Genomic DNA, 27,694 nt, shown 5'->3' with positions numbered 1-27,694 from the left:
TTTACAAGAAGTGGCAAGGCATTATATACATTTACTTTCCTGCAATTTATTTGCTGCTGTACTAATTTCTATTAGCCTTTTTGACCAGCCATAACACTATATTTCTGCAATAATGAACACAGATAAATCATATATTTCCTTGTTACCATCTTTTTACTGCGGTATTGTTTGAAAGCTTCTTTTGTGAAAACTGCTTCAGATTTCTGTCAAACACAAAGTAGGATAGATGCTTATGGATTCATTTATCTTGTTAAATCTTGCAGAAACAACCAAAAGGTCTACTTATACCACTGGAATAAACTTTAATTTAAACTAGGCTTCCTAGTTGTTCACACATAGAATTCACTTTTTCCACATGTACTTGTGAAATGGAATTGCATTATATTAACCAACAATTCCAGCTAAAACTCAAATTTTTCTCTGAAAGGTTTAAAGGACAGATTTTAGAACAGTGGTTCTCAACCTTTTTAATGCCGCGATCCCCAACCGGTCGTAAGTTGAGGACTACTCAACCGGTCGTAAGTCAAGGACTACTCAACTGGTGCAGCACCATTTGCAGAATGGGACTTCTGGTGGGCTCAGCAGGGCAGAGACAACCTGGACAATTCCTATTGGCTTTTGAAAGCCAACAGAATTAGACTCTATTCAAGAGAGTCTATTCTATTGGCTTTCAAAAGCCAATAGAATAAAAGGGAGTAGCACAGCTAAGGAAAAGGGGAAAAAAATGGCGGACTGCGTTGTTGGCAACCCCCGTGAAATGGTCGTTCGACCCCAAATGGGGTCCCGACCCACAGGTTGAGAACCACTGTTTTAGAAAGATGCCTGGGAACAAAAGAAGGAAGTAACAAGTATTGCAGCTGAACATTTATATTTTATTTCAGTTAGAAACGGGGCAATCTCAGGAAAATTCCATGGATTTCAGGTTGAAAAGTATTATCCCCAACACCACATACATACAACGCTTTTATGAGGACACCAGCAGCACATAAAACAAAACAGTACCATATTCCCTTCACTATTTTCCTCAGCAACTTGAAGAACAAGAAATAATAGCTGTCATTAAATTCACTGATTATCATTCTATGATAGAAGCAATGGATGTTTAGCTACCCATTATGCTAAAAAAAAACCTTTAGTCTGTTTTTAATTTTCCACAATTCTAAAATTCTGTAATATCACGATATTAATGACTGTCTGCCCAGTGGATGGAGAATACTTCAAGCACATACATCACGAAATTATTAGGGAGCGAGAGAAATGAAAACACTCTAAAAAAGTAGATGAGCCCTTACAAAATCTCGCGACAGTAGCGTGTTGCCATTTCGGAAAATGCCGTCGCGGGATTTTGGAGATCTCACGAGAAATAGGCGAGCAGAGTGGCCGACATGTTGTCGACGCGCGGCCGCTTTCGCTCTTGCAAACCGGCCGCGTTTTATTTTAGGTTCTAGGCTTCCCATAGTGGCGTCCTCGGAGAACGTTGAGCCGGCGCCGAAAAACGCACCCTCCGCAAATGGCCGATCCTGGGTAGATTGGTAAGTAATCTGCTTGCCAGTCTGTAATACGAAAAGGAGGGAAAGTTTTTTAGAAAAATAATTTCTGGAATCGGGCGGGAGCTGGTCAAATGCCGAGGGCAAGAGATGTTGCGGTGGACCACGGAACAGCTTTGCTGATCTGCCACCGATCCTGGTGCTTTTTTCCATCACAAGCTCGCCCATCCTCTTTCTGGAATCGTATCTTCCTGTTCCAGTTTCCCAGCTTTTGATGCGTGGCATCAGGACGTTGTATCGTTTCCTTCTATTGTTAGAATGGGGAAATGCTTCAGTTACTGAACTTTTTGTTAAAGCTCAGAGGAGTCTTGCAAGATAACACGTTTATCAGCTGGGAGTTTTTATTTGCCTTTTACTTAGTGGGACTGACTGTTCAATACTTTCGATAGTGGTGGGATCTGGAGATTTCCTTGGTCCGAGCCCTCCTTCCTGCCGACGTGTAAGTGCTTGAGACTTCAAAAGCATGCGGGATACGTCGAAAACTTCTTGCCAGATGTAGTGACAAAAGCAACTGGTGAATGATCATATCAACTATTTAATTTTAACTAAGGTTACAATAATAGTAGCGTAAATGAAATTCACCTTCAGTTTGGAGAGCCATCTGTGGCATAGCAATCAGACCAGGTGTAGGTAGCCCTTACTGTTTATTTATTATCGGAGATCTTAGGTCACCTTGGAAGTTATGTATTCATAATAATCTTTTGATGTCTAATTGCAGGAGGCAGCAGTCCCGAGTGTATATATTTCAGTGTATATATTCAGTTACAAACAAGGGTCTATCCAATCCTCTTTATTTTGAAGTCTGACTTGTCAAACATTTTGATCAAAGATTTTTGTAAACGAGTGTTCATGACATCTGTCTAATGTTTCTAATATATCCTAGTACAAAGTTTTTATCATATTGCCAATTGGGTTGTAATTTACTCTGTATATATTGGACTTAATAACTCCTTTCTTCTGCTATAGCTAGCTCCAATAATATATGGAAACAATGCTGTCTTGACAGTTTATTTCTATTGACTTTTTTTTAAAAAAATATTAACCTGAAGGATCTCTGTTTATTGAATTGTTATCTAGAGGAATAAATATCCAATAGAGAGCTGAATGAAATAATGTATATACATCTTTATAAACATTTGTACTTAGTTGCCCTCTTTTTCTTTTCTTTTCATTGTTAGATTTCTCCTGGTAGAATGACAGGAAAAAGCCAGACTTTAAGTTTCCAACTCCCAGCTGTTGTACAGCCCACTTCAGTGGATAGCCACGTATATCCATTTGGGAACAATCTTAGTTCTGACAGTGATGTTTTGGAGGATGAAGTTGAAATATATGAACTGCGACCTCGGGGAAAAGAGAAAACTCGGAGAAGCACTTCACGAGAAAGAATGGATGATATTGTATTTATAACTAAAGATATACAAGAAGGAGATACACTAAATGCATTAGCTCTTCAATATAGTTGTTCAGTAAGTTTATCTTTTTCCAGTTGCATATAATTGTATCATGTTAGGGACATATAAATATAGAATGTTTTTTAAATAAAATTATGCAATAAAAACAATTTGAAGGGTTAGTTATTAGATTGTGGACTGTACAAATATACAGTGTATGTTTGTCAAGTAGAAAAATAGTTTTTCAAAGTTAGTTTGAAACTTTGGTAATTGCTAAAAAATCAATATTTTTCTTTTCTAACAATATTTTATGAAAGTGATATAAAAAATTCCAGAAGTGAGGGGATTAGTATAGGATTAGAAATCTTTATTTTAATTCATACAAAGTTAACTTTCTTCCAGTTGGTGTTTATATTTTATTTGTTGGACTATAATGGGGCTGTGTCAGTGATCTGGTGATACCACCTGAGGAAATAAGCAGATTTAAGGCGGGCAGAGGGGGAGAGGTTGCTCAAATTAATTTTATTAAATTTACCAAAAACTTAGTACCTAGTTAGCATTTTGTGGAGAGGGAAATTTAAGACTATCAAAAATTGCTAAGAATCTTTTTTTAACATACAAGTAAAACTATAGAGTTCTTTAATTAGCTCTTTAGGATATATAAGATACATTTTTTAAAAAAAAGAATAGAAAATATTATACAACAGTATAACTACCTCAAATCAGATGGGAACAGGGTAATAAAATGGGGCTGTGTGCTCTTGAAAGAGTGTTGAATGGAGCTAGAATAATTTTTAGTCCTATGCATAGTTTTAGACTCAAAGGAAAATAAATTGCTTTAGAATGCATGTAGGTGTCAGAGATAGTGCCTATTTCATGTCTTTAATTTCAGTGCATATTTTCCTGAAACGTGCAATAGCTGTGAAAGACAAACATGAATTTCCAAGAAATTACATGGCTGTATTAAAGAATTGCAAGAAAGAGTTTTGTTCCAGTCCTCATATTCTAAAGTATTCCAAATTAATTGATTTTAAACTATGAAAAAAGATATTTAGGATCAAATAATTTTACTGCAGGCTATAGGTAAAATGTTTATTTGTGCAAAAGGTTAAGGCCACATTCAAATAGCTTTCTTATATTCAGTGGTTATTTCTTTTGATAGTATTTACTTTACTAAATGCATTTAGACTGGATGCCTATGGAATTCTATAACTGTAGCACTTTAAAACAATGACTTTGATTATCATTGTTTCAAACCATAGTTTACATAACTATGATTAAATTATAATTGTTTTTTCAATCATTCAATGATTTTTTTATTCAGTCATTAATTGTTAAGCAAGCTATGGCCTAGCCTTTAAACTTGATTCATGGTTGGTTTCGTACTACATGCTGAGCCAAAATCAAGTGAACAATATTATACATGTTAGGGACCAGTCCTGAACAAACAGCCATGTCCTGATAATTTTAGAAGATCCATCTCCCACAGTTATGAAGTGGCTTGAATTGGTAGTTCATCCCTTCTGTCCTTTCTGCATTTTTTTAAAGAAAAAAAAAGTAGCTTCAAAATAGCTAAGGAAAAAGAGTACAGGTACTTGTTGTTTTTGGTAACCTCAAGTCTTCAACTTGAGCTCTTATTCATATAGCACAATGGCTAATTTTCAAATAGTGAAATATCTTTGCAACTGGCACTAGGGCTGTGACATAACATCTTTCATCAGATAAGAGGTTATTCTACCTTCATTTAATCAAGCAAATGAATTTGGATTGTCTTTATTCAGTGATTTAAGCCAAAATCAGTGAACCAGCACTTTTGGTCTCTCTCCAAGAGAATTCATTCTACAGGAATCCCAAACATTTGTTTTGTAGAATGAAAGCTAGCCATGTGAACACTAATATGCAGTTTGATTATTTGACATAATTTAGTTTGATATTGAAACAAGACTTTGTATCAATATTGACAAGTGCAGGTGCTTTTTTCAAATGATTGAAAGCAACAGGAGTGATTCAGTTAAACTTTCTAAATTAAGCTAATTCATTTTATTATAACATTTCAGGTAGCAGATATCAAACGGGTGAACAATCTTATCACAGATCAGGACTTCTTTGCATTAAGAACTATTAAAATTCCAGTTAAAAAGTTCAGCCTTCTGACGGAGACACACTGTTTTCCAAAAAATAGACAGAATTCAAGATCTGCCTCCTCTTCATATTCCGCAGAATTCTCAGATTCATCACTAGCACCTGAGTTATTCTCATCTACTGAAACAGCTGGTAACTTTTTGAAAGAAGTGGACCGTGATATAGAGCAAATAGTGAAGTGTAATGCTACCAAAAGAGAAAATCTTAATGAAGTTGTTTCTGCTTTATCAACCCAACAATTGAACTTTGAACCAGATGGTAAACCCATCAGACAGAAAGATCCTTATTATGGTGCAGACTGGGGAATTGGATGGTGGACAGCAGTGGTAATAATGGTGGTAGTAGGCATTATAACACCTGTTTTTTATCTTTTATATTATGAAGTTTTGGTCAAAGTGGATGTCAGTCATCATTCTACAGTGGAATATTCATTAGTTGCACCATCTCAGTCAAAGCCATTAGAAAATGAGATAAAGCAGCCTATTTCATGAGGATTAAGTTTTGGTTTTACATCCTAAATGTCATCTATCTTGCTGTGTATTCTGCAAAGAAGCATGAACATGTTCTGAGTGGAACTGTAAAGTGGCTATCTCTGATGGTAATATACTATGTTTGTGAAAAGTTGTCAATATATTGAAAAATTAAAAGTTTATCTGGATCTGCCAAAATATATGGATTTAAGCTGCCACTCTGCCATTGAAGTTAATAGGACTGAAACCAATCTAAGTGAAGTACCTTTACAGTAAACTTCATATTTACTTTAAAAAATGTTTAATCTGGGTATAATGGTATGAAGATTCTAGGCATATCAAGCAATAATACCTTCTATTACAGTATAGTGGAATTAGGAATAGTTTGGTTTATTAGATTTATTGAACAAGCACACTGCTTGGTATTGGTGAACAGGATAATTAGTTTGAATTATTTGAAGAACACTATATAATAAAAAGGAACCAAAGATTCATATGATTCCTTTGTTCTAACTGCAATGAGTTTCGGAGAATGGAAACTTAAACAGAAAAAAAGTGAAAGAATTCCACATTGTTTCAACTTCTTTGTTCCCAAAGTGCTCATTGCATTGTATCATATTGCATATCTTCAAATGCGGAAGAGCTGTATACTGTACACAAGCAGTTTGCACAAACTCCCTCTTATAAATGATTTAGAATTAAAGTTAAAGAGTACTAGCTCCTTTCAGGAAACTAGGAATGGTAATGCGATGTCAGATTTCTTCCAAGATCATAACAATGACATTGTGGAGGTTAAACAATCCGATGCCTCTAATGTATCACATGTACAGTTGAGCTGAATTGCTGAGCCATTAAGTGCTTGGTGTTTCATTTGGTATATTATTTTAAACTAACCGTTGAGTTATTTAAAATAAACCTTTTGGCTTGGTCTGCTAGTTAGTTTTTTTAAGTGGAAAACCATGGTTCAGCAGCTATGGTTTAGTGCACTATATAAAGCTAATTCTGTACATGGGTAAGACATACAGGATGGCAGCCATACAAAATGTATAAAAATACATTAATCCCTTCCATTAGAGAAATGCAGTATTATTAGTGGCTTATTTCCTTCTTGAATCTTCTAATTTGGAACTTTTATATTGTTTTTGCACTCATTCAGAGCTTTCCTGCATTACCTGCCTGATCAATATTATTTGGAAAGCAAGCCTATTGTTTCTTAGAGCATTATTGGAAGTGTACTACAATGTATACTTAAGAGAGGAAAAAGGTCATTCTTTTCATTTTAGCATATGACTAGTCGCAAGCAAAGAAATGCAACTGAAATATTTCTGAAAATTTTAAGACATGTTCTACAATTGGCACATGACTGCATTGGAAGGCCAAGTATGACTGACTGATAGAACTATAAAACAAGGAAAATAATAGGTCGTACAAGACTATTTCAAAGATCTCTATGCGATAAAAATTACAGGCTAGCAGATAGTAATATTTTTCAACCATCTACAGTTTTTGAAGTACCAAAAGTTGTGTACCTCAAGTATGCAATATTTTTTTCTTTTCTTATAACTTGAATTAAGGCATTTGAAAAGAAAATATTAAAGGCATCAAGGAAGATATGGTATAAGTATTGGTTAAATGGTCCTGGGTTTTATCATAGCTCAGGAGTTGTGCCTTATTTCTACAACTGAAAAATATCAATCTATAGAGTTTCATGAATAAGTAGTACACTTATGGAATAGAAGCTTCCTTCATAAAAATTATGTGAACAAGTGCATTTTGAAACTAAGGTTAAGAATGTGTAAGCTACAATTCCTTACACAGTGTTGCTGTATGTTTTTATCTTTCCTAAAGTACATTTTCATCATGTGAAGGACTGGAAAGATTATGAAAAGATAACTTGAAGTTAAAGGAAAAACTTGGAGTACTAAGTTAAGAAATTCCATTAAAACAAAGCTATTAAGTGTCAGAATATCAGATTTGTAAGTACACTACATAATAAGCATATGAAATAGTTTTAATTGCCATTTGGAAAATAAATTTTCACAAAATGAGATTTATGTAAGTTTCAGAATTTATAAAAAGGCCTTTGGCCAGAGTATTATTTCAAAAAGAACAACTTAAATAAATACATATATATTTCTAATTCTGTTTAGAGTGATTAATCAACCATATGAATTGTAGAATATATATATTTAGTAATGAATTTGTGTGTCATACCTTATTCCATAAAGTCTAAAGAAAGCTGCTGCATTGTAAACTATAAATTCTTACATAAAGAGTTTAAATAATTAACTCATCTAAAGAAAAAGAAAAATCAAGTACAGTTCAGAGAGAAATACATACATAGAAATGCCCTATTGTTTTATCGCACTGAATTATGCAAAGGGAGATTGAGGTTTATTCTAAATACCTAGAATTATTAAAAAGGTTACAAAATATTGTGATTCCTTAGAACATATAACCCATCATATATATTCTTCAAGAATATTTTTCTACTTGTAAAAATGCATCCTAGGATTTATGTAAGGTGTGCTGATATTCAAATTTGTCATGTCTATTATGCAGTTGTATTGGGGGAGGAGAAATTTCAATCAATCTTAATTTTTTGGCAAACTCTCAAATTTTCTAGCTGAAAGATGAAATTCACAATGGCTTTCCCTTTCCCACTGTAATGCCCCCCATTAAATATGACAGTGGCATAGCTATTTTAAAAACCCATATGTTTCAATGTGAAAGGCTTGTGCCAAATTTAATTACTATACATAGATTGGGCAAACCATGTGAGCCTCACTCAAAATTACCTGACCATATATACCAGGGGTCCTCAACCTTGGCAACTTTAAGACTTGTGGACTTCAACTCCCAGAATTCTGGGAGTTGAAGTTCACAAGTCTTTTTTTTTTTTTAATTTTTATTTTCCCTTTTTCTCTTTACAAACAACAAAATACAAAGTACATTTTTCTTTTCTCTTAACAGTACTATGTCCTATATCTTACATTTATTTACATTACTTCTCATACTTTTTTATTCCTCAATTCTAACCAATTATAATACATGTCCCATATCTCATAAAATTCTGTAACTTCTTTGTTCTTTATTTCTAAGGTAAGTTTGTTCATCTCAGCACAATCTAATATCTTAAGTTCACAAGTCTTAAAGTTGCCCCTGCCATGTACTATCGGGCAACCAGTGGCTCGAGCTAATTTCAACTTCTTATGGAAGAGATCACTTTATATTTCCTTTTCCTACTCTGATATTTAAATAGAATAAGTCAGGAAAGCACATTAACATTAACTGCATTTCCCCCATAGACTACCTTTACTATGCCTCAGCAGTGAAGCCTGGCTGTGTTCTTGCAATCACAATTTAATATAAGTAGTTTCATAGCAGGATTACCTGCTGCCCTATCCCCTTTTCTCCAGCATCCCCTACTGGCAAGAAAACCAAACCCCAGTTATTTTTCTGAATTTGTGGCTTGGGGATTCAAGTGTTTATGATTTATTTGTTTAGCTGTATTTTGTTATTTTACTGAGTGCTACTCGTACAAAATTATTCTCCAGATACTGCCAAGTAGATTATTGAAGGAAACTGACAGCCTTGTCAGGAAAATTAAAAATGGTACATTAAACAAAAGCTTCCACACAAAATGTGATCAGAAGAGGTGCTTTGAAATACAAAGTAGAAAAGCCTAAGCCAGGGATTTCTCTGAATTGTAGTATGTCTAAATTTTTTTTTCAATTCAATTTCTGTTTTTGGTCACACGAGCCACTTTCCTACTTCATATTTGGGGTGACGTGCATTACATGTGCATGGATTCTTCATTACACTGGTATAATATCCAAAATATTCCGGTGCCTGGAAGATATGAGGGTCTGGATGGGGGTGAACAGGCTTAGACTCAACCCCAACAAGACCGAGTGGCTCTGGGTCTTGCCCCCCAAGAGTCATTGTGATGGTCCATCATTAGTCCTGGGGGGGGGTAAATTTACCTCCCTCAGTGCAGGCATGCAACTTGGGTGTCCTCCTGGATTCACAGCTAAATTTGGAACATCTATTGGCTGTGGCCAGGGGGACCTTTGCCCAGGTTTGTCTGGTGCACCAGTTGCGGCCTTATTTGGACCAGGAGGCTCTAGTCACGGTTACTCATGCCCTTGTCACCTCAAGACTGGATTACTGTAATGCGCTCTATATGGGGCTACCCTTGAAGAGCGTTCGGAGGCTGCAGTTGGTTCAGAATGCAGCCGCGAGAGCGATTGTGGGGCACCAAGGTACACCCACATGTCACCTATCCTCTGCGAGCTGCACTGGCTTCCTGTGGGTCTCCGGATGCAATTCAAGGTGTTGGTTGTCACCTTTAAAGCCCTTCATGGCTTAGGACCAGGTTACTTACAGGATCGCATACTGCCGCATAGTTCCCAGAGACCGGTGAGGTCCCACAGATTGGGCCTCCTTCAGGTCCTGTTGGCTAGACAATGTCAGCTGGCAGGCCCTCGGGGAAGGGCCTTTTCTGTGGTGGCTCTGACGTGGTGGAATCAACTTCCCCCCGCGATTCGAACTACTCCCACCTTGCCGGTCTTCAAGAAAGCTATTAAAACTCCTCTTCCGGCAGGCCTGGGGTTGATGTCCCGGGGGGGGGGGCGGGATACGATTGGGACTCATGAATGAGTGAATGTACTTATTTTTATTGTTATATTTATTGTTTTAATTTTGTACGCCGCCCTGAGTCCCTAGGGATTGGGCGGCATATAAATTTTATTAATAAAAAAATATAAATTTTATTAATAAATATAAATTTTATTAATAAATAATAAATAAATAAATAAAATAATTCACTATATAATGTACTGGTGGGGATAAAAGTGAATGTCTCATTTATAGTAAACAAAAAGGAAATGTGTGCCTTGGGCTCACAATCTCTAGTTTTTAGCTTGGTGCATGAACCTAAGATTATCTCTGCCTTTTGAAAGATAAATCTGCTGACTGACATAGTCCATAGATATCTAACAGAAGGCATGACAACCTCACATGTACCATTAGGCCTTTGAGCAAATCACATATAATTTCTGTGATGTGATTGACATAAATTACATATTTTATGTAATTTGCATGATAAAAGTCATGATGTACATGGCATTAATTCAAGAGGAGGTTGTAGATCGGTCAGAAATTATCCAACACACTAAATCTAGGGATGATTTCTTGAGAAGGAGACAGATTATTACCTCCTTAAAGGCTTATAAAACCAGTGGTTTAGTTGATGAATTCATTGCTGCTTGTACTCGACCATATTCCTAGGGAGGCTTTAATCAACAAGGAGGGGCATTGGTTTTATAAACTGATAGCATATTCAATTTCCTCAAGTGAGGAAGGGGGCTCAAACTAAGTCATACAATACAATCTCCATAGAACATGTGTAATTGGAATCTGATCTGAGCAATTTCACCTGTCAGATGTCTAGAATAATCCTCATAGCAACCCTAGTGCCTGTTCTCTGGCTAGTCATTTTAAAGAGTACCACTAGCTGGCATTCTGTGGATACAATAACAGTGGAAAAATAAAGTTTTGTCACTTTTACTACCTTGATGTAGTCCTTAATATGGACTCCAATATGTGTTCATTCAGACTCCTTTTCAACCCTGTTTTTTTTTTTTTAATCTCCTGGAGCTTTTCTAAAAATACTGAATCCACTAAGATCCACAGACAGAAAGATGGTGTATGGAGCCAATCCCACCTGAAGTCTTTGTCACCCTCTCATCTAAAGGGTGAGTAAGGCTTCAATCAAGCTTTGAAGCAAAGCCTTGAGAAATTCTGCAAACTCTCTCTGAAAACCAGTTCGGACAAATATGGCCTTCCAGTCAGTGTTGCGGTGAGGGAAAATCCAGCCATAGGACTGTGGGATGCCTCAGAGCCTCTCTCCCCACCTCTATTTAGCATCTATATGAAGCCATTGGTGAGGTCATCCACCAGCACAGGGTTAAATAACAATGAATATGCTGATGATACAACTGTATCCTTATAGCCAAATGATATTGTCAAAGGTCTTTCCCACTAACTGGACTCAGTCCTAACAAGACAGAGAAACATTAGGTTGTAGAGCTTCCACAGTCTAAGAGATTTCCCATCTTTAAATCTGGATGGGGATGCAGTTCTTCTGACAATTTAGTACAATTTAGGGATCTTTGTGGACTCACAGTTCTTGCTTGAACAGCAGGGGGCAGCTATAGTTAGTAGCCCTTTTATACAAATGCATCATATGCACCAACTGCATCCATTCCCAGAATGCAAGGTTGCACTCAGGATCACTCACTCCTTAGTCCCTTCCTATTTGTTCTGGTACAACACACACTATTGTACTAGATTTAGGGTTGTCCTAAACAATGTTCAGAAACTACTCCAGAGTGGTCCCAAATGTAGTTTGGATCAGCTTCTGAATGCTGTAATACCTGCAGTGTTGGGTGCACCTTTGAATGCTCCCATAACACTATTGCATTGGCTCCCAGTTGGTTTTTGGGTGCAATTTAAGGTCCTGATGGCCAAGTTATATGAGATTGTCTGACCTCAGTTGTGTTCTGTCCACCTGACCTACCGGATCTGACATGGTGGCATGCAGCAAATCTCTTCTATGAAACAAATGCCATCTAGTGGGATTTAGGCAGCATGCATTTTCCGTTCACAGCGCCTGCCCTATGGAACACGATCTCTCTCCACTGAGATCCAGATGGCCCTGACTATACTGTAACCCTTCCAAAAAGCCTTGAAGACTTGTTTTTTTCTCTCCTAGCAGTGGGGCCACACCGAAATGTATGGAATGTTGATTAATAGATAGTTTTTATCACTGTAACGTTTCTATGATTTCCCATGTTTTTATGCATTTTGCTTTGTGACTACCTAAATTCACAAGGTTCAGATAGGCAGCTGTCTGAATTATACTGAAAATAAATAGACAATCAGACAATAATAGTCCCTGCCCATTTAAATTCCTTTACTCTGGCTTGCAATGGTTCTTTGCTTCAGCTTTATTATGAAGATTTAATAAAACTCCCCTCTTATAACATTAATTTCCGTGTTGTGACAAACTGGTAGAGACAACTGATAATGTCCTTTTGTATTGCAAATTTTATTGACATACTTTTGTACATGTGTATGTGCCTTTGAGTCAGGATGAACTCCTGGCAACTTTCCTGCAGTTTCAGAAGTGGTTTGCCATCCTAGGGCTGAGAGAAATCAACTGGCCCAAGATCATTCAGGTGGCTTTGTACCTAAGGTGGGTCTAGAACTCATGTTCTGGTTTCTAGCCTGGTATTTTAACTAATCAGACTGGCTCTTTCAGTTATTCTTCTATTGTTTAGACGAATACTACTCAAGCCAGTTTTATGTGCCTTTTTTTTTAACCTTGATAGTAATTCCTTTTTAACACAGTTGTGCAACAGCTATAGCACAGTAATAAACCTTAATTTCTGTCCTTGTTTTAAGGGGAGGTATTGAATTTAATCAGAGATGGGCAATGGAGGGCTCTTTAAAATCCAAATAGTATTGCATTTATTGCAGTTTCCTGAGCTCAAAGGATGCAATGCTTAATTCAGAGACAGGGATTGTGTTCTTTATATCACACCAAACATAGCATGAGACAGAGGATGTGAAAGGAAACAAATTAACCCCAATTGCTTTTGTATAATAACCGGACAAGCGGACTTCATGCGGATCCCATCTAAAAATCCTACGACATCCAGACAATCCATGAGTTCAAGCACCCGTTTTTTACCCAGATCCCTTCCTAAATACTGCACTTAGGAAGCACTAGTGAGAAAGACTTGCATTTTCTTTAGCACAACCCAGAGCGTTTTTGCTGTATCGTCTGTCGTATAGCCGCATCTTCAGTCTCGCAGGCGATCCCCACGTGTAACCGCATCCCCTTCCAAGGCAAACCCGCCTTCCCTCAGTCCCCTTCCTTCCGTCTGACGCGTTACTGCAGTGGGAAAGAACCGGGTGGGGACCACCCGATAAGCCGAGTAGGGTTACGCTGAAAAGCTGGTGATTCAGTACCCGCCTCTAGCTCCTCCTCCTGGATCCGCCCTCCTTCGCGTCGAAGCTACGCGTCCGGGCCGTTCGCACGCGCGATCCTACCACAAACATCGCAGGCAGTAGACGAGTCGTCTGGCCGCAGCGCTTCGTTTGGCGGTCGGCTGTGATGTCGGCGCTGGAATGGTTCGCGCATAAATCTCTGGGTGGAGGTATCTATTGGATCCAAGAGCGCTTCTACGAGTCGGGCAATCGGGCCAATATCTGGCTAGTGCGCGGCTCGCAGCGGGACGTGGTGATCGACACCGGGCTGGGACTGCGCAGCCTTCCCGACTATCTTCACTTGGCTGGGCTTTTGGATCCCGATCCAGCCCAGGGCGACCAGGAGGGAGCCGGTCTCGGCGAAGCAGAGAAGGAGCCCGCAAGCGGTGGGCGGCGGCAACGGCCGTTGCTAGCCATTGCCACCCATGTGCACTTCGACCACTCGGGCGGATTGCACCAGTTCGAGGAGGTGGCCGTGCACAGCGCCGAGGCCGGAGCCCTGCGCCGCGGCGATAACTACGAGACCGTCACTTGGCTCTCGGACAGCGAGGTGGTGAGGCAGCCCAGCCCCGGCTGGAGGGCCAGGCAGTTTCGAGTGCGACCCGTCCAGCCGACGCACGTCTTGCAGGAGGGTAAGAGCGGGGAGGGGAGAGGATAATGGGCTAGCAAAGGAGACCCGCATCTCCTTCTGTAGGCATCTTTCAGGAGCAACTCCACGCCCCAACTGCACCGAGCTGTTGTGACCAGATGTAGAGTCTTGAATTGATGAACGCTTTTTTTTTTTTTATCAGCTGCTTTCTGGTCCAAGTCACTAAAGGACGCCTATGTAATCATTTCAGAAATTATTTTTTTAAGCACAGAGTGATTTTTTGCATTCTATATGATAAATTTGGAAGGATGGTGTTGTTGTTTTTCCCTCAATTTTCTTTTCCCCTTTTTTATTACTTCAGGAAACATCCTGTGAGAAAGAGTCTCTGGCCACCTGCAGAATTTGGTTTCTTTAATATCTGATAGGTCATAGGTAAATTGGACTGGCTTACACCAGGAAGAGTTAGGTATCATCAGTATTATTTCTGTATTGCACATGCTTACTGGGTTCCTGCTGAAGTGGATCATTTGTATAGAAAGCAGGGCTGTTGGAGTCCAGCCACTTTTCTGTTACTGAAAATAAATACTGGGTTTTGCCTAGCGTTTGCCTACCAAAAACGCAAGAGCATTGTCTGGAGCCTTGTGAGAGGGTGACATAAAAACAGAAAGTTCTGGGGGTTTTGTGCATTGTATGTAGTAAAGATACTTAATTCATAAAGGTTCAGTGATGGAGGCAGATGGATTTTGAACCCTAATGTTCTTTGGTTTAGAATGCAAAATAAAGGCATGGGAAAGGTGCATTATGGCATTTCAGTAGCAGAGTGTAAAAGGAAGATAATTTCTGGTAATACAGTGAAATAATAAAATTAGTCTGTGTTTATAGCTTCAGTTCTTTGGGTATGGCAAAGAGTGGAGAAATTCTCCCAATATTTGAAATCACTAGGAAATAGATATATAAGGAAAAGAGAAGGAAAACATGGGGAGTGGGAGTGGAATTGGAATGGAAAACACAGCATTATGTGATCCTTGTACTTTTATAAAATGTTTTAAAAGGAGATTGTAAAATGGGAAGGGACCATAGAAACAGAGTAGTGTTGTTGGTTTCTTATAGAGAAAAATGGGAGCTAAATGGATCTTTCATCTATGATGTTGAAATTACCTTTTTGGTGCTAAAAATGTATCTCTGAAAGGAGAGGTGGACAGTATCTTTGTAAAATCCATGCAGGGGCTATTGAAATTGTGTGTCTGCCTCTTAAAGGTCATACAAACATGAATGTGCACTGTCAGAGTCTGAAAGAAACCGTAGGGTGGGGACATCTTGGCATCTGCTAAAGAATGGGTGGTATACAAAGTACATGATAGAGCATTTCACTAAGACGTGTAATACTTTGTGCTTCTGTAGGGCATCCCCATTGTGGGGCGAGAAAAGAATAAATAAGCATATTAGCTAGAGAAAAATATCCAGGAATACAATTTTGCCAGGTAGTAATATTTGTATGAACCATGTGTTTTGAACATTTATCCATCAAATATTTGTGCTGTACGTTGAAATTGTAACATTTTGAGAATAAATAATAGATCTTAGTTTTATGAGATTTTTTTTCAGCATCTTATTCATCCCACAGTTCCATCAACATTTTGGACCAACAGGTTATATTTAAGAAAATACACACCAAAATCCTTTAAATATCATCCACAGATTATAACCTAGGAGTAACATTTTGTGCATGTTTCCTTCAATTAAGTGTTTCACATATTACAACCCAACACTAATAGTTCAATTCCCATGTTTAATATCTAATTTATAAAATAGGCATGAAAAATCTTAGAGACATAATCCAAATTAGATTGATCATCTGATTCTTTTCACTTGCCCCATTACACCTATTATTTTAGACTCTTCATTTTTAATATGTCCCTAGCTACATTTCTATTATATATGGTCAGGTTAACTTTTCAGGGATTATAAAAAGTACTGGAATTTGGGAGCAAAAGTTTATGTCTTTTTGATATTTTCTTATTTGTAACATTATATTTAATGTAAAATTGTAGAAAATTGCATTATATCTTTGATCTACTTTTCTCATTTTTATCTTGACACTAACAGTTGTTCTAAAAGGTTTCTATCTTGAGTCTTTTCCAGCACTACTAGGTGATATTGTGGCTTGAATATGGATATCTCTACATGAACACAAGTGCTCAGCCATGAAGCTGCAACCATTTACTTGTAATTGACTTAGAAACATCTTTATTTTGCCTAAATTACTACTAACAGTCCATGTAACCATGGGCATCTGTTTTTAATTATGAATGTATGTTGTAGCATGACACCAACCCCTCTCCCTTTATATATTTGTATCACAAGCTCACATCCAAGTACAGGTAGTCCTTGATTTACAACCACAATTGAGCCCAAAATTTCTGTTGTTGTGAGACATTTATTAAGTGAATTTTGCCCATTTTATGATTTTTCTTGCCTCAGTTGTTAAGTGAATCACTGCAGTTGATAAGTTAGCAACCCGGTTGTTAAGTGAATCTGGATTCCCCATTGACTATGCTTATTAGAAGTTTGTAAAAAGTAATGACATGATCTTCGGACACAGCAACGGTCATAAATATGAACCAGTTGCCAAGCATCTGAATTTTGATCACATGATCATGTGGACGCTGTAACTTATTATTTATTTTATTTATTAGTAAAACTTATATGCCGCCCAATCCCTAGGGACTCAGGGCGGCGCACAAAATCAAAACAACAAGTACAACAATTAAAAATGAATACATTCACACAGCATGTCCCAATCGAATCCCGCCCCCCCCCCCGGGGACATCAACCCCAGGCCTGCCGGAACAGGAGAGTTTTAATAGCTTTCTTGAAGGCTGGCAAGGTGGGAGTAGTTCGACTCTCGGGGGGAAGTTGATTCCACCACGTCGGAGCCACCACAGAAAAGGCCCTTCCCCGAGGGCCCGCCAGCCGACATTGTCTGGCCGACAGGACCTGAAGGAGGCCCAATCTGTGGGACCTCACCGGTCTCTGGGAACTATGCGGCAGTATGCGGTCCTGTAAGTAACCTGGTCCTAAGCCATGAAGGGCTTTAAAGGTGACAACCAACACCTTGAATTGCGTCCGGAGACCTACAGGAAGCCAGTGCAGCTCGCGGAGGATAGGTGACACGTGGGTGTACCTTGGTGCACCCACAATCGCTCTCGTGGCTGCATTCTGAACCAACTGCAGCCTCCGAACGCTCTTCAAGGGTAGCCCCATGTAGAGCACATTATAGTAGTCCAGTCTTGAGGTGACAAGGGCATGAGTAACCGTGAGTAGAGCCTCCCGGTCCAAATAAGGCCGCAGCTGGTGCACAGACGAACCTGGGCAAAGGTCCCCCTGGCCACAGCCGATAGATGTTGTTCCAAATTTAGCTGTGAGTCCAGGAGGACACCCAAGTTGCGTGCCTGCACTGAGGGAGGTAAATTCCCCCCCCCCAGGACTAATGATGGACCATCATAATGACCCTTGGGGGTCAAGACCCAGAGCCACTCGGTTTTGTTGGGGTTGAGTCTAAGCCTGTTTACCCCCATCCAGACCCTCACATCTTCCAGGCACCGGCATATCACGTCGACTGCTTCACTGAAAGGACACGGGATAGAGATATATAATTGGGTATCATCCGCATACTGATGATACCTCACCCCGTGTCGCCGAATGATCTCACCCAGCGGTTTCATGTAGATGTTAAAAAGGAGGGGGGACAGGACCAAGCCCTGAGGCACCCCATAATCGAGGCGCCTAGCGGTCGATCTCTGTCCACCCGCCAACACCGACTGCGACCTATCCGAGAGGTAGGAGAACCACCGCAATACGGTGCCGCCCACCCCCACCTCTCCGAGATGACTCAGAAGGATACCATGCTCGATGGTATCGAAAGCTGCTGAGATGTCAAGAAGCACCAAGATAGAGGAATGACCCCTATCCTGGGCTAAACCAAGTGTTTTAAGTTGAGGACTATCTGTATCTGCATGATGGAGTTTGAGTCAAAGCCTCATAGAGTACATTCCTTCATCCCCCTCCCCCCTACGCTCTTCTCCTCCTACAAATTTCTGTGCTTTTAGTGTTTGAGTTACATTAATATATCCATGATTGACACATATTTTAATAAGTGCAGGTAATCTTACACAGATGTGATAATTAAAAAATATAAGTAAATGCAAGTATAACCTTCAGTGTCTCTAGGTGTGGGCTATTCTAAAAGAAACTATTGCATCTTCATTTTTTAGTTAGACTTTCTTTTCAGGTATAATCACTGAATATTTGAGGGCCATTAGAGCAGGGCTTTTCAACCTTTTCACCCATTGTACCACTTTTAGGATATGGCAATATCCGAGTACCACCAGTCGCCTAGCAAGGTGTCAAAAACTTGTTGACCAAAAAAAAAGGAAAAAAGTGATAAAAGTACAGGTAATCCTCGACTTACAACAGTTTGCTTAGTGACTGTTTGAAGTTACAATGGCACTGAAAAAAGTGCCCCCCCAAAGCACAGCTGAGCAAGACACCTGCCTGCCCGCCCGGCGGTGCTCTCATTCCCCTCCCCCACTACCACTTTTCTAGGATGGTCACGTACCACCTGCCAGGTGCCAATGTACCACAAGTGGTACCCGTACCGCTGGTTGAAAAGCCCTGCATTAGAGAATCCTAGAGATAGTGAAGGTAGCACTTGAGGACATCTTTGATTCTATTACTATTTTAGTGTTTTCATGTATAAATAAACATCTGCATAGAGCATCAGTACAGTACGTATGGACAGATCCATGCATCTGAACATTACAATGCATTATTAAAATTATTTTAGGGCACACACTAATTTTAAACCGTTTTGCACCATATTTGAGGAAAGAGCAGTAGTTCAATGGTAGGGTACATACTTCATTTCCATTTTGTACACAATTTTAGCTTTTACATATGTAAGCAAATACCTTGGGAAGACTTGAATCATAATATCTGTGAAATGTAAGTACATCCAAATTAGTATTAATGGATCTGTTGATTATTCTTGTTAATTAAACATTAACATGGATAATGGATTATGGTCAAGACTATAATACAGCAAGCTTCTGGTTACTGCTATGTAAAATGAAGTAATTTTTCCATCTTGATTTTTTATGGAGTCCATTAAAATTGAAAATAGAAAAAATATCTGTTATGCTTTAATTAGTTGAAATCTTTTCTGGGAAGATGGTGTTCTCAAAGATAGTGAGTCAGTCAATAAAAGCATTGCAAGAAAAGCTCAGATAGAAAATCATTTCATTAAGATTAGAGGGACATATGCATTCACAATCTGTCTGCTTACATTTCCAGGTGATGCACACTTATTTATTCATTTATTTATTTATAACATTTATATAGCTGCTCATTTTATATTGAACCTCAAGTTGCTCCTAAGCAGCAATTAAAACAATATCAGTAATAAAAGAACATAATACCATGCTAAACCATAATATAAAAAAAGTGTTGTTGCTGCTGGTACTGTAAAGGTAATCCCTTCATTTGTTTGATCATTTTATTTCCTGAGCCACTGCAATTATGAGCATTAATTCTTTGTTGTAGAATGAATAGTACTTTGGTTCTTAACTTGTTTTTGTTTGTTTGGGTGCTTCATAGAACAGCTTACACAAGAAGAAATGCATATTAACCTGTTTTTGATGTGGATTTCCAGATTTCTAAATTATGGCAAATGAACTTGAGAAGGATGGTCACCACTCCTTGCTCTTCCTTTCTTGCACAGACTGTAGCCCTTATGTTAAGGTTTAGTTGAAACCAGAGTTCATTCTGAGTCTAAAATGGAAACTGATTTAATGCTAGCTAATAAAATACTGTAGATTGTGACTTAATACTTCAGTGAGTAAGCTGACTGATTCAATAGTGTAATGTATTTTGGATACAATGAAGAGCTCTGGTTTAAGGCAGGGTAATAGAAAACTAAAGCTGGTATTAAGGGGAAGAGGAAGAAGACAGTTTCCAACTCAGAATTTAATTTCCACCTACGTAATTCATGTGTTATGATGAATTAATGTCCTCAGTTGGAACATCAGACTCTTGAGTCTACTTGCAAATTATATTAATTTCAATGCGAATGTACTGAAAACTGCAATATGTCTAAAATGGCTAGAAAGAAACTTAATTTGAAACTTTATTTTCCTTGCTCAAATTATTTTCTGTTGAGAAAGAAGCATAATTACCTACCTTTAATAATATATTTCTATGTGTATATTATTATTATAATACCAAATACTTTAAATATATTGGTTTATCAGAAAGGAAGGATAGAATAGGTAGGAGAAAATACAAATAATCTGTAAACTAAATAAAAATAATCAGACTAATACACATATACATATTTATACATATCCCTTTGTACTAGCCACAGTAAAGCCTTGAGATTATAACTTCTACTTTGGAGGAAAATGTTTTCTGAGATTAAGAACAAATGACTATAAGAAATCTTATGAAATTAGTTCAAGCAGCCAATTTTAGCTCATTGAATGTCAGATTGACTACTTAGTAATTTTCTTGGCTGCTAAAATATACAGAATTAAGTGAATATGAAATCTAATTGATGAGGCTTCATTGCCCACTTTTGTATTTTTCATCCTTTATCAGATCCCTACTTTAGCCAATATTTGCTATTGCTACTGACAGTGTGAAGAATGAAAGATATGCTATATTGTGCAATATATTTGTATACTATATACAAACACAGTAGTTTTAATTCTTCATTATATATACATTCATATGCTATTCTTTTCCAGAGATACCAAGTTGCTTGCAAGATAACAAGATTTTTAAAAATCACTTAATATAACCATAAATAGTCCATCTGATGCATCACAATTTGAGAGTAGCAAGATCATACTTGAATTTAAATGATTTTTCTGATGTGATTTAGATATTACAAAGGGAGGGGAATATCACTTGATCTAGGTTCTGTAAAGAAGGCATTCCCTTGGTGGCAGAACCCTTAATAAGTCCTCATCCCCAGGTCTTATAGGATGGATGGATTCAACTCAGAGGTCATAGTAACACAATATTCAGAAGCCCCTGAGTCATTTAGGCTTTAAGGATGATATTGAATTGCACTTTGAAACTCATTCGCAGCCAGTGCAGCTCCTGTAGTAGTGGTAATATATGAGTGAACCTGAGTGCAGCTATCTAGTCAGGTTGTTGCGTAGTGTATCATATGAAGCTTCAAAACGACCCATAAGGGCAGTTCCATATATTTTATATCCAAAATCCAGCTTCAAGGTTTATAAGTAATTGTGAATAAAGCTGCCTGATTTAAAAAATCAGCAACTGTAACTGTCTGTCTTGCTATTGCCCCCACTTACTGTTCAATTAGGAGTGTCAGTCCATGTTGAGCCACAAATTGTAAGTCAACTCCATCTTGGAAAACATTATCCTATCCTGGAACAAAGTTGAACAAAGTAAAATAGACAAAGTCATCTTCTAAGTCCACAGTGTCTTGATAGAATTCAGTTTGTTGTTTCTTATAAGCCATATTCTAACAACCTCCAATCACTGAATTAGGACTTTCGCCACATATGTTGCCCAGATTCAGATGGAAAATATGTGATTGAACATTATCAGCCTCTTTGATGATATCTCACTTCCTTTTGGCAGATGATCTCTCCCAAGGGCTTCAGATATATGTTAAATTATAGGTGGAAGATAACTGAACTATGCAGCTATTCAGAAACCAATGTCCTGACTTTTGCCATTACCACTGTGGGAACTGACCACTCAAGAATATATCCCATAATTCTCGCAGCAAAATGTCTAAATGCTTATAATAATTGCAGGCAAATATTATGATATATGGTATTGAAGGCCACTCACAAATCCAGCAGGACTAGTATAATTATACTCCTTCCATCCCAACCTTCTCAGGGGTCATCAAGTTTCAATCCCATACCCAGGCTTATATGCTGATTGAAAGGAGTCCAGATAATCTTCTTATGTTCAATAAACTATGTGTTTTGTGAGTAACACTGAGTGAACAGATGTAATTAAATATTGTAGACCACAAGCCAGATATTACTATTGTGATTTCAGCTTCAGTCAGTTGTAGATTCCTTACTTAAAGGCTTCTGAGAGAGATAGGCTTCATGTTGACAGTTTTGTTTTCTTTTGTTTTATAATAAATAAGGAGAGTGCAGCTAGAGGCAATTGGCTGTCAGTTGGGGGTAATGGAAAAGAGCAGAGCTAGAAAAAGTACAAGCAGTCCAGTCTAATACAACTCTTAGAAATCATCCTGATAAATAAGGATGAAATTAAACATGCATGATATGATGGACTTTCCAGGAGACCAGTGTTTCTCAATCTTGGCAACTTTAAGTCTGGGAATTCTGGAACTGAAGTCAATGTGTCTTAAAATTGTGAAGCACTGAAATAGACTATAGCTTGACCATGTTGCTCATCTGCAGATGTGACTGGAAAAACCTTTTAAAAATCAGTTTCTTTTCTTCATAGTTTTACTATCCCCCTTCCACTGAATCCTAAACTAAGGTAAGTTTTAATGCTTACAGAATCCTTCCTACCATGTGTGGGCTTTCATCTTTGTCGGGAGGAAGGGGAGGGGAGAGTGATATATGTCTTCCTGCATTGTTTGGCTACTAGTTACAGTTCTAATGCGTAAGTTTGTAACAGACAAATATAAGGTTGCATTTTTGAAAATTGTTTTGTCCATAAAATTTTGTTTCTTGTTGTAGGGGATGTGATCAGCCTTGGTGATAGACAGCTCATTGTCATGCACATGCCTGGCCATTCAAGAGGAAGCATTTGTTTGCATGACAGAGAACGGAAGATTCTGTTCAGTGGGGATGTTGTGTATGATGGCTCAATGATTGACTGGCTTCCCTACAGCCGGATAAATGACTACGTTACAACCTGCCAGCGATTAATAGACTTAGTCAATAGGGGCCTTGTGGAGAAAGTCCTACCAGGGCATTTTAACACATTTGGAGCTGAACGACTATATCGTTTAGCTTCCAACTATATTTCAAATGCTGGGGTTTGTCACAAGATTTCTATGTGTGCGATGAGATCGGTTGCAAGCCTAGCACTTCGTGCAACAAATTCTAGAACAACTTCATAGTCTTAACTTCATAGCCATGAAGATGCTTATTTTTTATCTAATTAATTTATATTTTAAAAATGCCAATATACATACCAGTAGCTATGCTAAAGCTACTCATCTTTTTTTGTCTCTTTTCAAAGCAAGTTTGCACATATGTTGAATGCTATTTGACAGATGTTCTAAATAAGTTATTTTGTATTTTGAACCATTTTGAAACATATTGCTAAAATAAAAGTTTTGCCCTTGTGTCATCTTTTCTAATGCAGCCTTCAGTTAGGGGTTATGTTGAAAACCTATTTTAAATGGCTGAAATATAGAAGCAAGGGTTGTGAGAAGAAGGGGCTATTAGAACATTCCACTGTCATGTTGAATGCACTAAGTACCTAAGTAATTTTTATTGTATGGGATGAATGTAAATTGAAGTTAATACCAAATGTTCATATCAAATACTGTTGTATGTTATTGTTGTCCTTGAATTGTGTTGCATTTAGGTATTGGTTTTAAAACAAATGAAATGTCATTTAATACTTTAAGTATATTGCTTGCTTTTCAAATATAATTAATGCTGTAAGTGTGAGTGTATAACCATTTTTAAGTAAAACATGCACCTATAATCCAAGGTTCCTAATTTCTGTAATACCACAGTTGCAGAAACACTTCAGTAAGTGTGAGTTGCTGATTGAACAACAGTTGTAAACAAAATGGCATCCAAAACTAACAAGTTGATATTGGGTGATAAGTTCTGTCAGGTGCACATTACATTTGAGTCAGACTAAGTTTTCATACTTCAGTTATTATTCATTTTTTTCTTTCCACAATTTGCATTGTGCTTCTTTTCAACCAACCTCATAAACATTTCTACTATTTATTATTTTCTAAGATATTACTAGTCTCTGGATGCAGAGCTTGTATCTTGCATCAGAATTTGATTTATTGGAATCCAGTAAGAATTATAATAAAAATAACAATTTCTTGCAAGAACAATAACTTATTTCAGTATTATGGCCATTGCACTTGTTTTTTTTCTTTTTGAATTCTATTGCACAATATCTCCCCAAGATCGAAGCAGCACTTTGACTCTTAATACCACAGTGTTCAGCACTTGGTATCCTATGAAAGTATAGTTAGTTCTTAAAATGTTAACAGTGCCTATTTCCTGTTCTAAAATACTGCATCATTTTGGCAATTAACACTGGAATTGCTTGTTAAGAAAAACTATTAATTCAGTACCTTTGAATAATAGGGAAAAGGTATCTAGCAGTATAACCACAAATTACAAATGCTGTTTGTATGCTATTGAAAATTATAATCTTCACTGAGGAGCCACACAATTGTGGTCCAAAGATTAGGAGCATGTTGCTGTATTATGCACTCATGTCAGTTCGTTTTTGACCAGAGTTCTTCCTCAAGTTGAATACAGTTAAGCACAGTATCAGCTGCAGTATTAAGCACAATCAAAATCTGATTCCTGCTTAATCAAGATTTTCAACCATCTTGGAATCCATGTGAGTTTCTAGTGCCTTGTTTATTTCTGATACAGAATGGTTGACTTTTTGGCCTGGACCATTACAAACTGATTTTGTTATGAAATACTGCTGAGCATTAACAGTTTTATCCATAGATAAAAGAATCCTCTTCTTTTGACTTGCTGTCCCTTCCTCTTCCTTTGCCCATTGACAGTATCTTGAAAGTTATTTTATCAAAGTTTATTTCTCACTACGAGAGTACTTCAGTGTAAGGAATCCTTCAAATTTCAGACTTGTGGAGAAGGACTGATCTGAAACTTTTCTACTGGTTTATAAGTTACCAAGCAACCAGCTACTTATAAAATTTGGTGATTTTAAAGAAAATCTGTGTCTTTTTTCATTCTGATTAGGTATCACAGAGTAAATTTATCTATTGAAGCTAATAATTACATTTATTAGAAAATATATTCAGACTGGCAGTACCTTCTTTACTGTAATACAAATACTACTCAATTCAGTGAGATTTTATTCCTAGTGAGTACTGGATTGTAGCTTCATTCAAGTTCTAATCTAGGACTGGACTACAATTCAACTTGTGATCATTATTGGTTAGTAAAATACTATCCCTGAAAGAGAATACTATAGAATCCTATCTGTTCTGTTTTAAATATTTTTATATTATAAAGTTTAATTCTGAAAGAAAGCATTTTTTAAAATGATACTGATCGTACCTTTACTATTATTTTTTTAAAAAAAGTTTGAAACCACTAAGGGATTCTGTATTTATCTGTTTTTCACAGTTTAAAAACTCAGTAACCTAATTGAAATAGTTATTTGAAGTTCAGCCATGTTGATATATCACTTCAAGAGATATTATTTAACTGGGTCATGAATATTGCTGTAATGTATGGTTTAAAAGAATTTTAAAACTTGTAATGCACCATATTAATAAAAATTTACTAATGGTACTGATTTCAAGAAAACAATTATATTCTTTATCATTGATATTGATAATAAAAGAATTACACAAAATACTTCTCCAATAAGATTTCAGTTTTTTCTTTTTGATTTAGTCCTTCCTTTTTGAATGACAGAATGTTTATTTCCCTTAGGAGAGGTAAGAGGAACGATAGGTGTATAAACAATCAAGGTTTTGGAGATGGAGTGGGGATGATAGCTTGAACATACCAATTTGTACTTCAAAATACAAATTGAAATAAGTGGCAGGAAACCTCAGGGACACATGGTTAGCGTGCAGTCAAGAGACAGGTGAAACAATTGATAATTAGTTCCATACTATTGCCAAAACTCCCCACAAATCTTGTCCGTACAGTAACCAAGAATGAAGCTTATTTTGGATTCTTCAAAATTCTGCTATTCCTTATAGTGATATCATTTGTGAAAATGTATCATTTTCAGGATGATCTTGTTTCTAAGACTATTTCATATCTTGCTGTTATTTCAGACATGACCCTTTTACATTTCTTGTAAGTGTATTAACTACAGTAATTACCCATTAATCTTGATTTTCTTCTGTTCACTAATCTGAGTATTATAAAAGTCGTTTTTACCCCAAATGTTTGAGAGTGCATTACACAATTAATGAAATTAAGCTAGTATAATCAACTGCATGTTATCTCCTTTTTAAAAATTATGGCTTATCTCTTCATTTAATGATGGTATAAATATCGGGGTTTTCAGAGCCAAAATTTTAAGTACAATTCTGTTTTGCATCAAATCCTTAATTATTTTGAACTGATTTGTTTTTTTTTAAAAATATGCTGTTCTATGTTATCTTTTTGATAACCATTCTAAATACCGAGGATGCCTCTTATCAACACAAAATGCATGAGATATACATTAATTTGTCTGGGATGAATTAAAGATGATATTTGAGGTTCAGGAACTTAACTGAATATATATATATATATATATATGTATGTGTGTGTATGTGTGTGTGTGTGTGTGTGTGTATGTATGTATGTATGTATGTATGTTCAATAATGTGAGTAAAAATGCGACTCCCGGGCATAGTTATAAATAAAATAAATAATACACGATCACCGGGAGAATTATAAGTAAAAATACTTTGCTAAAAATACTTTACTAAACTTTTTAATAAAGTATTTTTAGCAAAGTATTTTTACTTATAATTCTCCCGGTGATCGTGTATTATTTATTTTATTTAAATATATATGTATATGTATATATATTTGTTTTCGTAGATTTTCACGGTATGCAGGTCTTGGTGTATTCGGGTCTTTTCCCATGTAAGATTGAGAGTATCTTGGCAACGTTTCGATGAGGTCCCACTTGTCATCTTCAGGCTGGGGTCTTCGGCTTCGTGCCTGTGCGAGCAAAGTGTGATCAGAGCTGCCTCTCTCTATAAATACTGGTGGGGGTGTGTGGAGTGCTGGCTTTGTTGCTGTGGGTGGATTGGTTGGCTGTGTTGGAGCCATTGTTTGTGGATTGTTCAGCTGTTTCATAACATCCTGAGTAGTTGAGATGCTGGCTGTGTGCCCATTAGTCTTTTGTGTTGTAACGACCTGGATAATGGGCTGTGTGATGACATCCTGAGATCTGGTGTAGTGATATCCTGAATTCTGTGTTGCACCATCCTGAGTGGTTGGCTGTGTTGTAACATCCTGAACTTTAGCGTTGTAGCCTCCTGAGTTCTGTGATGTGAAGTCCAGGGTGAAGTAACATACCAGGCTTTGGTTTGGCTCCGAGTTTGCGGTCTAGCTCTGTGTTCATGGCATGTGTCCGTTTGCTTTGTGTGGGGGTCAGAGGGAGGTGTAGCAGCTGGTGATGTTGTCGTGGTTTGGCTTCTGGATGGTGGTTGCATTTCGTCTGAGGGATGGGTTTGGGCTTGGGTTTGGGTCTGGTGAGGGTGAATGGTGGTGG

General features: G+C 37.4%; 2 protein-coding genes across 2 annotated transcripts; both read left to right on the top strand.

Moving 5' to 3' along the window:
• Window positions 1–1,355: 1,355 nt before the first annotated feature.
• LYSMD3 (LysM domain containing 3) lies at window positions 1,356–7,690 on the top strand. The gene is made up of 3 exons (XM_039348035.1): window positions 1,356–1,532; window positions 2,726–3,013; window positions 4,996–7,690. Exons 2-3 carry the CDS (start codon window positions 2,741–2,743, stop codon window positions 5,569–5,571), a joined length of 849 nt encoding a protein of 282 aa, XP_039203969.1. The 5' UTR covers window positions 1,356–1,532; window positions 2,726–2,740; the 3' UTR covers window positions 5,572–7,690.
• Window positions 7,691–12,790: 5,100 nt separating this feature from the next.
• On the top strand, window positions 12,791–25,824 carry MBLAC2 (metallo-beta-lactamase domain containing 2). Its single transcript, XM_039348034.1, has 2 exons — window positions 12,791–14,240; window positions 22,957–25,824. Exons 1-2 carry the CDS (start codon window positions 13,736–13,738, stop codon window positions 23,340–23,342), a joined length of 891 nt encoding a protein of 296 aa, XP_039203968.1. The 5' UTR covers window positions 12,791–13,735; the 3' UTR covers window positions 23,343–25,824.
• Window positions 25,825–27,694: the final 1,870 nt, after the last annotated feature.

The sequence above is a fragment of the Crotalus tigris genome, unplaced genomic scaffold (genome assembly GCF_016545835.1).
Source record: "Crotalus tigris isolate CLP2741 ecotype Arizona unplaced genomic scaffold, ASM1654583v1 scf7180000018115.866842, whole genome shotgun sequence".
Classification (NCBI taxonomy): Eukaryota; Metazoa; Chordata; class Lepidosauria; order Squamata; family Viperidae; genus Crotalus; species Crotalus tigris.
The sequence above is the reverse complement of the archived record's forward strand: the minus strand, read 5'-3'. Positions and strand labels throughout refer to the sequence as shown.

Bases quoted from the DNA above. Each gene is read 5' to 3' on its own strand.
- LYSMD3 (XM_039348035.1), top strand. From the start codon at position 2,741: ATGACAGGAAAAAGCCAGACTTTAAGTTTCCAACTCCCAGCTGTTGTA. The intron at 3,014-4,995 runs GTAAGTTTATCT...ATAACATTTCAG, and splicing joins CTCTTCAATATAGTTGTTCA to GTAGCAGATATCAAACGGGT.
- MBLAC2 (XM_039348034.1), top strand. From the start codon at position 13,736: ATGTCGGCGCTGGAATGGTTCGCGCATAAATCTCTGGGTGGAGGTATC. The intron at 14,241-22,956 runs GTAAGAGCGGGG...TTCTTGTTGTAG, and splicing joins GACGCACGTCTTGCAGGAGG to GGGATGTGATCAGCCTTGGT.